Source organism: Brassica oleracea, chromosome C1 (assembly GCF_000695525.1).
Source record: "Brassica oleracea var. oleracea cultivar TO1000 chromosome C1, BOL, whole genome shotgun sequence".
Lineage (NCBI taxonomy): Eukaryota > Viridiplantae > Streptophyta > Magnoliopsida > Brassicales > Brassicaceae > Brassica > Brassica oleracea.
Genome location: NC_027748.1, coordinates 24167151 through 24180838, shown reverse-complemented (window position 1 = coordinate 24180838; position 13688 = coordinate 24167151). Strand labels below are relative to the sequence as shown.

At 36.6% G+C, this 13688-nt stretch overlaps 1 protein-coding gene across 1 annotated transcript; it reads left to right on the top strand.

Annotated features, from left to right (window-relative positions):
* Positions 1 to 5758: 5758 nt before the first annotated feature.
* On the top strand, positions 5759 to 9894 carry LOC106335563. Its single transcript, XM_013774123.1, has 8 exons — positions 5759 to 6642; positions 6929 to 7090; positions 7218 to 7323; positions 7403 to 7597; positions 7669 to 7819; positions 7906 to 8189; positions 8313 to 8343; positions 9816 to 9894. The coding sequence occupies exons 1-8, from the start codon at positions 6628 to 6630 to the stop codon at positions 9892 to 9894; spliced, it is 1023 nt and encodes a 340-aa protein (XP_013629577.1). The 5' UTR covers positions 5759 to 6627.
* Positions 9895 to 13688: the final 3794 nt, after the last annotated feature.

Genomic DNA, 13688 nt, shown 5'->3' with positions numbered 1-13688 from the left:
TCCGGATGGATAGAGAAGAGGGCTTTTTTGATCTCTGCTTCTGTTGGTACGTTGGTGAGCTTGGTGTTTGTCTCCTGGCTAATTCGCGGGGAGAGAGCTTTCTGGACTACATCCTCTCCAACTGTCCCAATTGATGCGAAGATATCGTCAAAATATCGTGCTACTTCTACTACAATTTGCTCCTCCTCATACACCGGTAAACCTTCAGGAGTCTCCAGAACCGTAAGTCTGTTGCGTGCTTTTCGCCCTTTTGATATCGCATGGAAAAAGCCCGTATTTCTGTCTCCAAGAGTTAGCCATAAGAGCCTACTCCTCTGTTTCCAGAAAGCTTCCTCAGCTTTGTAGGCATCAAGAAGAGCTTTGTTGATCCCCGCTATTATCTCATCTGATACCTTTGCCAACATTGCTGCATCTAGTTCGATTTGTAGGGAGGCGATGGTTTCTCGACTGTTGTTGTGGTGATCTCTGCTCCATTTTGCTATAGCTCTTCTACAGTCCGAGAGGCGTCGAGAGACGGGGGACGAAGGAGAAGCATTCCAGGTGGAATCTATAAGGGTACGCACCACCTCTATGTCTTTTAATCTCCTATCATAGCAAAAAAATTTGCTCTGCTTCTTCCTTGTAACGTCAAAAGATGAGACAACAGGTCTGTGATCAGATCCGTGGAACCTGAGGTAGTGACTCTGACCTTGTGGGAATTCATCAAACCAAGAAGAATTAACCACTGTCCTGTCAAGTTGGCAGTGAACTAAATGTCGTCCTCGTTGTCCCCGCCACGATAAGAAGTTTCCTGTGTGTCGCAGGTCGAACAGATCATTTTGAGCAAAGAATTCCCGGAAAGCTGAGAAAGATCGTTCTGGACGTTCTGGACCTCCCGACTTCTCCTAGTTGTCGAGGATTTCGTTGAAATCCCCCGTTAGAAGCCATGGGCTTGATCTGTCCCTAGCAAAGTCGTGGATTGCGTCCCATACTACTTGTCTGCGTTGGACATCCGGCTCACCATAAACAAATGTAATATGGAAGTTTGTCCCTTTGTATCGTACCACCGTGTCTAGAAAGTTGTTGGACTGGGTTAAGATGGTAATATCGACTTCTTGAGACCACAGGAGAGCTAAACCGCCACCTCCCGGGCTATGGGGGGAGACAAGAAAGTGATTATCTAGCGGGATAGACTCGAGTTCTTTCAAAACAAAAACATCAGGGTTCTTAGTTTCCATGAGGAACAGAATATGAGGACATATGATTTTACACATGTCCTTTATGCGCTGAACTGTTTCGGTGTTCCCCAATCCGCAACAGTTCCAGCTTACAACAGTTAAGGAAGATCCGGAGCTAGGTGGTGAAAATCCACCTGATGGCTAGGGCTAGTGGGCGCTTGTCCTGCCACTTGTATTCCTCTCTGGTTCTGCTCAGACTGTTGTGTATGGGCTGGAGATCTTTCAGCCCGAGAAGAAGTAGCAGGGTTACCAGTATTTAGTTTCCGTCTCGATGGACGTTGTTCCTGGTGTGGAGTCCTTCTCCCCTGAGTTCCCGTTGTGTGGTTTGCATGTGCCCCTCTGCTTCGTGGTGTGTGTCCTGATGCAGTGGGTCGTTGATCATTTGATGACGAACGTATTGACGGTGAGCGCTGGGAGAGAGCCTGGTTATGTTTTCTAAGGTTTGCTCCCAAGAGTTTCCTCTGCGCTTTCATGTTCTTTTTGTTTTTGGGGGGACGCCCCGGTCTTGTCGATCCCTCTACAGGGATTATAGGCAGTGAAGGCCCCACATCACCAGTTTGCCCAAACGTGATTTCCCTTCCCGCCGTTTGTGCATAGCCGTCTTCTGGTTGAAAGCTTATCAGCTGTTGGGCTGGGGATGGTATCATAGCTGTAGCCTTAGCATTATCAACAATTCGTGCAGCCGTCTCCTCCATAAGTCCACGTGATTCGCTATCGAGGACCCTTTGTCTCCTAGCAGCGCTCTCTGTTGGGTCCGGACAGTTAGTATACTGAAATGTAACCTCCCGTAGTTCCTCCATTACTTCCTCCATAGTCGGCAGTCGATTTGGGGGTGGGGGGAAGTCGGAGACATAAAGATTCCTTTCCAGGGGCGGTCTCGGCGGAAGTTGCCCCACTTGGTGGAGGTTTAAAGCTCCCGGAGTTGAGGGAGTCGGGGGTCGTAGGGTATCCTCTGGTTGTGTGGTCCCATGTTGAGAGTTTGTGGGTGTGGAGTAGGTGGGATTTGACTGAGTACGGTGGTTCGGGCTTCTATTTGTCTCACGCTGTTCCTTCCTTACTCCTTTAGAAACCTCATTTGCGTCCTCACCAGCGTTGGTATCGGGCCTGCCACTAGCTGTATAACGAGGGTATGGAGATCGGGGCCTCTGGCCATCATGCCCCTTACGAGTTTCTTTGTTATCCCTCTGCGGCGCATAGCCTCTGCTATACGATGTCTTGTATGGCTGGTATGGTTCTCTTGCCCTTTCACCTCTCATGATGTCTCTACAGGAGAGTGCTGGGGTGATTTTATTCTTGAGGGGGCGTGCCATTCTCTGAGATTGTGACACTCTTTCTCCAAAAGGTCTGCCGTGTCTATCACGCCTCTGCGCATAGATTTTGGGTGATAGTGTAGTCGCCGGTTCTCTGGTGGTAACCGTTTTAGCGGGGGAGGAGGTGCGACTGGATAGGGCTGTTATCTTGCACTCTGGTGGGGTCTTCTCTTTAGTGGTCAGCACCTTTGAATCAAGCGTAGCGCTAGCAGTTGGAGCAGGTTGGTGGACTCTGAACGGGCAATGTGTGCTAGATGTGAGAGCCGGGAGCAAACAGAGCAGTGATTTTTGAGTCCTTCATACTCCAGGGTGAGTAAGCTCTCTTCTCCTGTATCAAAATCTATCATAGTTTCCTTGACTAAGGGTCCAAGTCCATCCACGAGAACTCTCATCCTTGCAGAGGTGCTGGAGATTTCATAATCATCCAGGGTACCAAGCGCATGACCGATTCTGTAGATCATTTTGTGGTGCCAGAAGTGTAGAGGGAGGCCTTGTAGCTTGATCCAAAAAGGGATTTGGGATGGGAAAGTATTGGAGATGATAGGTTCCCATCTCTGTAGGATAATCATCCAGTTACCACAGTGATATGGTCAGTTGTGTAGAACAGCCTTTAAGTCTTTCTCCGAGCTGAGACGGAACTGGAAACAGGAGTGTCCAAGGTCCGAGCCAGTGACAGTACCTTCGAGGTTCCATATCTTCGGGAGAACAGCTATGACTTCTTCTACTTGATGTTTCTGCGGGTTTGTAAGACGTCCTATAAGGGTCAGAGAGTTCGCTTGAATTAAGGCAGAGGTATCAAGCTCTGGTGCTCGTATGCGTTTGTAGACGCCTATCGTAGTGGCCGAGTGAATTCCCTTTCCTTTTTCTTCGGAGGTTAGCCGGCGAGCCATCTCGGAGTTTTGTTGGAGCTGTGTCGTTGTTGGTAGAGATTCGATAGAATCGAGGTGAGTATTAGTACGTTGCGTGGGCCTTACAACAGCAGGTGGTGCCTAGAGGAGTAACCGGTCGACTCTAGGTACTTTTGGGTTTCAGAGCAATGGGGCTGAGAGTCGCGAGACAGGCCCGATTTGTGATGGGTAGCCGTAAAGGAGAGTGGAGGCGGGTTCTTCTGGAGGTTTTCCGACCATCTTAACGGTGGGAAAAGATTCTTCGGGGAGGAGCGGTTTCCAAGTTTGAAAAGTTACCCAAAATGGAGGGAAAACCAGACAGGTACGGTTGGTTTGAGAAACTAACCCAAGGAAAAAAACCAAAAGAGGCAATATTTGTATTCTATATATAGAAAATACAAGTTTTTTTCTTCGATAGTTTAATGAGAAAAGAGATTTCTTTTAACTTGAAAGAAGAGAATTTGCAGTTGATGTACATAAAATGGTAGAAAATTAAATATACGGAACGCCTACTGTTTGTCTACTGCATATTCTTATACAACTGCCGTAGACCTGAATTATATCTGCATGACTACGTGTACTCTTTTTAGGATTCATATCTTTCATTTTCTAAAGAGACTATTATTCTTATGAGTTTTATTTTTCTGACAAAATTTCAGTTTCATTTTCATTCATTTTTGCAGTTTTTTTTCCGCCAAATTTCAGTTCCATCTCCTAACAATTATAAAAAAATATTAATTCAATTTTTTTTAAAATTATAAATTTTTAATCGTAAAAATCATTAGTTTCTTATATATCTAATTTTTTATAAATACTGTTTAATTTTAATTTTTGATAATTATAAAAAAATTATATCAATTTTTTATTAATTTTATACAAGTTGATTTAATATATTTGATGACAAAAAAAATTTAATATATTTAACCAAAAATAGATAAAAACCTATCTAAGATTAAATTCTTAAATATATACAATATTTTCTTAAATATAATTTAAAATAAAAAATGTTTTTTATCTTAATTATATGTGTAATTATATAAAAATTATATTAAAATATTGGTAAGAAAATAATAAAATCTAAAATATTAATATAATTTTATTTTAAAATAAAATTTAAATTTGAAAGATCTCTTGGTGCCATGGTGGAGGGAAATACCTGTATATGTGAAAAGTGAAGCTACAAAAAGAAAATTTACTAGTTTGAAACAGAGTGAGTATATATTAGTAACAAAATAATGATTTAGGAAATTATTACTACTATGTCAAGAAACGATCACCATCTATTTTATTTTGACGTTGCGTGAGAAAGCGATCAAGACAGCCACGGCGTCCGGTGGCGCGTCCGCGCGCGTACCGGCGCCGATGGCTCTCTTCCTTGTTATTCCGCTCAAATCTGCGTGAGTTTATTCCGATCTGTCGTCTCTCTCCGACATGCGCGCGGATCTGGGTTAGGGGTTTGTACCGAGAAGATCGGTTCTCGGCAAATCTTCTTCTTCTGGATACGCGGCGAGGAGAGAGGAGATAAGACACTCAGATCTCCTTTTCAGAGGCGTTTTGATCCGGGATGTAGAGGCTTACACAGCTCTTGCATCGCCGATAAAGCTCCCGGGTTGTGGAGGCTCCTTTAGCTCTGTGGCGCCGGTTATGTTTCCGGAGCGTGGAGGCTCTTACAGATCCATGGCTGCCGGCTTTTGCTTCCTTATTTTCTTCTAGGGTTTACTTACTGTAGTTTCTTGTGTCGTTCACTGGTTAAGTCAAGTTGGGTTCAGGTTTGTTGGATGAGTTTCTCGTCGGAGGACGATGGAAGCTATCCGGAGCAAAGGTTGTTGCTTGAGCGAAGCCTCCTTCTTGGTCCTCGTATTGAACTCTGGCGGATGAGATCTCGGTATCGATTGATCCTCTCCGACATTAGGCGGTCCTGGGAGGTTTGGCGTTCGTGGTGAAGAAGGTGAGGAGTCTATGGGCTCCGGTGAAGCGTGGTGAATCGATGGGTTATTCTCCGGTGGTTGTTGAGTTGGTGCGGTTCGCGTGAAGGCGGCCGACATCACTCCTTCTCTCTTGGGCCGGTGTAGCCGTGTGGGCTTACGGTTTCGTTTGTTTTGTTTGGTTGCCCGTTTAGTGTTGTGGGCTTTTGTATTTGGGCTTCGGCCATTGGGCTTGGCCCGTATCTTTTAATAAAATAAAAACTTGACGGAAAAAAAAAAAGAATTTCACCGTCTCTTTTAAAGTTACTGTAGGATATATATATATATATATATTTAGTTTACTTGTCCAGTAAAGTTGTCAACTGTATGTATATATATACATACTATTTGTTTTTGCATTTTACATTTACTGACTTTACTGCATATTGCTCTACAAATTTTCAGAAAGCTTTTGTTGTTGACTCTCGCTGTCTCACTCTCAAGTGGTATTCTAGGTCACAAATTATGGTTCGCTGTTTCAGTGCTCTTACGAATTGTTGAGAGACTCGTTTCGTGATATTTTGGATTTAATCAATTCGTCGACTTAACTACTTTGTTTTCAAGATTAAGATTTAAGGGTTCGAGGGAAGGTGAGATTCGCTGCTGAGATCTTTTTGCTTTTAAAAAAAAATTGTTCAATAATTTATTGGTAATTCATTAAGCTCTTGTTCTTGTTTTCTAGTTCCACAAATGGCAAACGTTTCTAAAATTCTTTAATCTAAGGTTCACTTAATTCACGTATCTGAATTCCATAATGGATATAATCTGCATAGATTATCACATTTGTTTTACAAGTTGGTGAGTTTATTGCTTGTTATCTGGTGTTGTTGATGATGTCAATGTGAAACAATTTTAGATACAGTGGGGATGAACTATTTTTCTTTTGTGTGGAACTTTATGAAATATAGTTTTTAATTATTATATTAGATAGATTCTGTAATGTGCTTGCTTGCTTGGGATCTTGAACCCTATTATACACTTTTTGAGGGATTCACTTTTCATGCTTGTTTGACATGTAACAAATTCACTGTGGGAAACACTTTATATTCACTGTTGTTTAGGTATTAGTGTGCAAAGGAGAACTATGGCCTACGCCTAATTGTTTATTTTGCCTTGTTATTCTTTGGTTTTAAAAAAATTATAAACAAAAACTGATCAAGGTGTTGAGCTCTATGGACTGCGTTGTTGTAAATGCTGCTACAGGCAAGAGTTCTGATTGAATGATGCTTGCACTTTATATTTATCAGTAATGAAGAACGGACAGGTAACATGTTCTTCTAAGATACAACTCTTCTACCTTTTATTGTCTTTGTTTTTTACTGTCTTTTAGTGTTCTTTGAAACACAGTAATTAATTTGTCCTATTATTCACTTAAGAAATTGATCGATGGATTAGATCAGTATATATATTCATATAGGAAGTTGGACAATGATTAATTTTGTTTACCAGTGGTCTAATAAGACTAAGCCTCTGTCTCAGTATTTGTAGACTTTTTTTTTGTTCCCAAATAAGTTAAAAATATTTTGGAATAAGTATTATCTCAATTATAGTGCGCACAGGAACTAGTACAATCTTCCACTCAAGTTTCACATGAGAACCAAGACGAACATAAAATTAACCAATCAGTAGATGCTCCTCCTATACAAGATGCTGTTTCTGTATCTGCTTCATGCAATGACAGTAGGAAAGTTTCAAGACAAGATATTGAACTTGTAAGAACAATATTTGACCTCCTCCTTGTTATTTCAACTACAAAAAAAAAAGGCTTTACCTCTTTCTGTTTCTCTGCTTATGTGTATGTATGTGTGTAACATCTGATGATATACATGATTGATGTAGGTCCAGAATTTGATAGAAAGATGTCTTCAGTTGTACATGAACAGAGACGAGGTCATGAAGACCCTCTTGGCTCGAGCAAGGATAGAACCTGGATTTACAAGCTTGGGTGAGCATTTGATGTATGCAGTAGTTAATTGCATTATTAGCAACGATGAAACATCAATGAGAAGTCCATTGTTGATCAGTTTGGCAGAAACTGGAAGAAGAAAACGCAGACTTCTTCAGGGCTTATTACATCAGGTTAAAACTGAAGAAGCAGATAATTTTGTTCAATCATTTGCTTGAGCACCAGTACCATCTCATGAGGTATCCTCCTACTCATGTACCTCCAAAGATTTCTCTAGCACCTATACCAAACGGAATGCATCACATGTCACATGGTAAATAAGTCTATATGCAATTACAAGTAAAAAAGTTTTGGTTACACTATTGTTGTTGTTTCGTAGTACAGTAGTTACCACCATGCCAATGGGATATCCTGTACTACAACATCCTCAAATGCATCCTCATATTGATGCAATGGGAATGTCAAGCTGCCATGTTGTTAATGGAGTCCCTGCACCTGCTAATTTCCAACCATTAAAGATGAACTCAACGAATGAGTAAGAAGAACCAACAATCTCACTCGTTTATCCAGTTCATGTCTTAACTTTTTTTTTTTATAAAAATATCTCTCTGTTATTTTTAGTATGGTGATTGATACAAAGGTGGAAGATGCAACAACTCTTCAAGTTATTCCACCAAACAGTGGTGGGATGGCAGTGAGTCCAGCTTCTGTGGCATCAAGTGGACACTTTCCATTTGATGCTTCAGATATGGTAATGGACGCTTCAGTGCTTGATTCCGCGTTCACCTCTGAGGTTGGAGGAGAAGGAAGAGCTGGGAGTGCCGGAGATTCACTCAGGTCATTTGATCAGATTCCCTGGAACTTCAGCCTTTCTGATCTCACTGCAGACCTGTCAAACTTGGGAGGTAAGTTGCAATTGTACATTCTCTTTTTTAATACTTTTGGGAGGTAAAGTTTCAGTTGTACATCATTTTTGTGTTATGTTTATAACAAGAGCTGGTTGCTGGATAAAGATGTGTATGTTGCAGAGTTAGGAGGCTTAGGAAACTATCCAGGAAAGTATTTCATGATTCACTACTTCCACTCATCTATCTTCAAAACAAATCAATTTTATCATATCTTAATTTATATCACTTAAAACTGTTTATAATTACTTGATTTTTATTTTTCACGCATCAAAATATTTTTTTACAAGATTTATAAATTATTTTTAAAATAAACCGGTACCAGACGATTTACACTTCAGTCGTCCAGACGACTTTCAACATCTCAGACGATTTACTAGGGCTATATTCGTAAAAATGACTTCTGTTTTTTTATTTGGTCACAAGGGGCTGAGCTGTAATTTCACTAGGCTTTTAGATTAGTTTTGCATTTGATTCAAGTTTAGGTATAGTTTGAGGTTAAAATCAAGTTGTAGATTAGTTTTGGCAAAAACTCCACAATATAAAGGGGATTAGACTAGGAAGATGGAAGATGGAAGATGGAAGTAAAAGGTAAAATTTTAATTTAAAAGATCTCTTACTCAGGCGGGGGAGGAAAATATCTAGTATATTTGAAAAGTGAAACTACAAGAAAAAATTACCAGTTTGAAACAAAATAAGTATAAATTAGTAACAAAATAATGATTTAGAGAAATTATTACTACTATATGTGTACACGTATTATTAGCAACAATATAAAAGTGGATTAGACTAGGATGATGGAGGTATAAATAGCGTGCGGCGTTAAATTCTGGCAGACAAGACGCCATTGTTAATTATGACCCAAAAGCTTCCTTCGATCTAATCAACGCAAACACAACACAACGCTTAGGCCATCTCCGACGGCAACACTATTTTAGTTTCAAACCTACACTATTTTAATATGATTTTAGCACCAAATTCTTTTTATCTCCAACAACAATACCAAATATGACATTATTAAATCAAAGATTTTTTTAATTATTTAATATTTTTGATAACTAACATTATTCTTATAACATATATAATTAATTATTTTTAATAAAACTGGAATAATAAATCTATTTTATATTTTAAATCAATTAATTAATTATGTTAACTATAATTTAAAAGATATAAAAATTTAAGATAAATTAATTTTTAATTACTTTATATCACAATGCATAACAATGCCATTTATTTGTAACTTTGTAAAAACAAATATATTTAACTAAACTACTTAAACATCAAAATAATTCAAATATATATATATATATATATATATATTCCGTCGCTACAGTGTCACACTATATATAGTGTAACACTGTACCAAAAAGCAGCATCACACTATAATAGAGTTGGGAATGGCGTTCCGTTGGAGAAGAAAAGTCACATTTTTACACTATAATAGTGTTGTAGCGTCCTCCTTGGAGATGCCCTTACACACTCCCTCTTTAATCTAACTTGTTTTGCTTCTTGCTAGTGGAGTATAATTTTTTTCCTAGTATAATATTTATTAGTAAAACGTGGGACCATTATTATTATAACCTTCTTTGATTTAGATCACAACCTGTTTTTCTTTTTTGTAAGGCATATCTGCAATTCAATGTCCACAAAGAGAAATGTGAAATGGCATAAAAGAGGTTTAAGGTGGACACCTCTCTATTGAGGATTTGCAACTTTTAGTATTGTAAAATATTCATTTTATTATTTTTATAAAAAAGCATGTTCAAAATTTTAAGATTTTTTTCTTCACGAAAGATGCCAGTGACACTTTCAACACACAATTGAGAATGAAATGAAATATTAACTATCACTATGTACACTAGAGTACAAAATAAAAAGAGAAACTGTTACTTAACAAATATACGTTTTAAAAATAAGCATGAAAATGTACCAAAATTTTATATACGTAACAAATGCATAATAGATACACAGCTAGATTGTTAATGTGGTTTAAAGTATGCACACAAGATTAACATATACAGAATTACAAAACATAAATGGAAACGATATATAAATGACTCTTCTATTGCTTATACTTAGAGTCTAACTGTGCCCATTATATGAATATTAGAAATGAGTAAAAAAAAATGTAGAGTAATAAAATTAGAGGAATGAAAAAGAAAAATATTTCTTATCAATTTTAGTGAAGAACAAATTTATTTTATATTTCTATAAAATTAAAAGAATGAAAAGGAAAAACTATTTTTTATAAATGATAAAAAAATTAGGAATAGTAAAGAATGTATTATTTTATTTCATTCTTTGGTCACCAGTTAGACTCTTATATTGAAAAGTTCATGTCAATTTTTGATTACATAATTAATAAAACTGCATAATTTTATCTCAATTGTTATAGTTTAAAGAGTAAATTTGCTCAAAATACTAAAAGAAATTAGATATTAAGAAGAGATAATTGGGTGAATATACCAATGAGAAATCAAAATTAGCTATATACTCATATGCGTGAAATGCTCCATTTTTCTGTAACTATTATCTCTTGTGTTTCCAATTTTATCCTTTTGCTTGACCACGTTGGCAATTATAGTACATACATAGATGGTTGAGAGATATGGTCTAGAGATATGATAGGCTCTTGTTCAAATATAGCTTTTCTTGTTGGTTGATTTTACACCCCATATTCTTTCATGAACTATGCCATAGACCGTAGAGGATTTTGTCATATTTGGTTAAAAATATCTTATGGTAGACTACGGATTAGGCTGGTTGCTGAAACTATATCTATAAGTTGATGGTAACTGTATACGTATCATGTATATTTAGTAATGACATTTAACTAATTTATTAACACCTAGTGATATAACTTGTTAATATGTAAAATAGATTCTATCTAACAAATGTTAGTGGATAAGATTATGTTTATCTATTACACAGAAGAGTTAACATAACTTGGATCATTATGACTACAACACAAATGAATTTTTTAACTTATATAGATAGGTGGTACGATCTACGGTGCCAAAACAAGTTGTTAATATATTTAATAGTGGTTATAATAACAATGTAGAAGAAGGTACTCGTGACCGTTAATAGAAGTTATAGATAGCGATGACCATAGATGTTTAATACATAACAGTATAACACAAAAAGGTGAGTTAAAACAAAGATGGTTCAACAAATGAAATCCAACACAGAGAGGGGTAATCCATATGACACTATCCGTAGAATGGGACATCCAATTTCGGTTAACTAGCAGCCAGATCTTGATACATCGTTGTGGCGAGCTCCCTTGCAGCACCAGGGAGAACATAAGCGCGTACATAACCTACACGAATGAGATAAATGAATGGTGGAAAGCCAACTCATTTATCTCCTACATCTAACAACCTACTTGACGTCTAACAATAAACTTATAGTCTACTACAATAAATATAGTTATACATACAGTATAGTATATGTTAGGTCTGAACTTTAACGTCTAACCATGTTAGATATACATATAATATAGATGTCTAACTATGCGGTCACAGTCTAACTATGCCGTCACAGTTTGAACCTTAACATCTAACTATGCAGTTACAGTCTACACCTTCTATTACCGTTCTCACATATGGTTAACTTGTAAAATTATTATTTCTACATCATCTACACAACATATACATCATCAAAGTTAATCCGAAAGGAAAAATATTAACCGTTATAATACAAGTTGCCATCTAATAAACAAGTTATTGCTATTAAACATGTTTCTCCTACCAAATAACATTTAAGCCGAGAAACGGGAAGGAGACAAGAAATAGACCTGGTGCAGTTATGGAAACATGATGCAATTATCTAGGGTTCATGTTGCCAGAGGTGGGGATGGTAAAGGAAGTGAAGGAGTCACCGTTGGAAGCGAGTTGTTGTGCTGCCTGTGGCTTTTACCATCGCTTCCCATTATATCGTCGCCTCCGCCCCTCCCATCACCTCCACGCCTACCGTCTTCTTCTTTCTTTCCTCCTTTCATTTGTTTTCTCTATCGTATCTCTCTCTTTGGTGTCTCCCATATTTTTTATTTTACTATTTTCCTCTTTTCATCTGAAATAAAATCGTATCTTTCCATAGGATTTTGTACCTTCATTAGTGAGTAGGGATAAAATGGTATTAATCAAAATTGCACAGTGCACAAATAGAGATCAGGTAGTTTCCTAATATTGGTGCGAAATGTGTATATCTATCCTAATTTATCTATTAAGAATCTGTCTAACACAGTCAAACTTTGAGGAAAATAGTGACGATGAAGTGAACAAAACTTTAAAGTAAAGGCAGACCACTAAATATGGTTAATTGTGTGGGTAGAGAGTGCAAATATTCTAATTTAAATAGAAAAATTGTAAATCGATATTTGGTATGTTTTGAGACTGGTAAAAATTACAGATACCAGTTGTAGAATTACTCTGCAATTACAAGAATTATCAATCAATATTATAGTAAAATCAATAGAATTGTTCTTATAAAGGATACAATGAACATAATGTTTCTTGTTTTTTGTTTTTTTTTCTGAAAGGGAGATATGAAATGTGGTAGTGAGAAGTCACTATTAAACTTTATACAAATCTCAGACTCACGCTTGTTACCAATGGCTTCGCTTCCTCTCGTGATTTACTTTTTTCCCCATCCCCCTAATTTATTTGTCTTTTGCTTTTTCATTTTTAAGTCTTTCACCACCACACATTGCTTTCTTTCACTATCTATCGATAAAGATCATGAATAATATATGTTATAAAGTAAAAAAAAACTCTTGCTTTGTTAACCGCGACTAGAGAGGTAGGTAGTAAGTGACACTTGTTATTACTTTTTACTCCTTTTTTTTTGGTAACTTTATTAGTACTTTTTACTCTTGATACAAAAATATTAAACATGTAAATATTACCATCCACGATAGAAAATTTTTGTTGATTTTTTTTAATTTACTATTTATTATTAAATATTTAAATGTGCCGAATCTTAATTTATTTTATAGTTTTTGTGTACTAACTAATAACTATTCCACAATTATTATAAATTGATTCAGTTATATAATATCCCCTATATATTATTTGTGAAACATTACAACTTCTTTTTGTAGCCATGTGTCATCACTAGAATGATTCTTAGAATAATTAGAGAAATATGTTAGTCCATCTAATTATATAATAAGTTTTTTATTAAACTAACCATAAATTCATTATTAATGTCATTTATTATTTCTTTAAATAAAAGTTACGGAATTGCCTAATGTGACTAAAGTATATATGACAATTAATGATTTTGAATAATAAAGATCTAATAAAAAAATAATGTTTCTTCCATCAAATTTGTTTAATTTTAAACTATTAAAATAATTTAAAAAAAATCACAATAACCATATTATAAAAATTTAGATTTTTCTGTATATGTTATATTTTGAATTTTAAAAAATGACTTTAAATTAGTAAAACAGTTAAAAGTCTCACATCAAATTTTGCGATCCATTGTTTA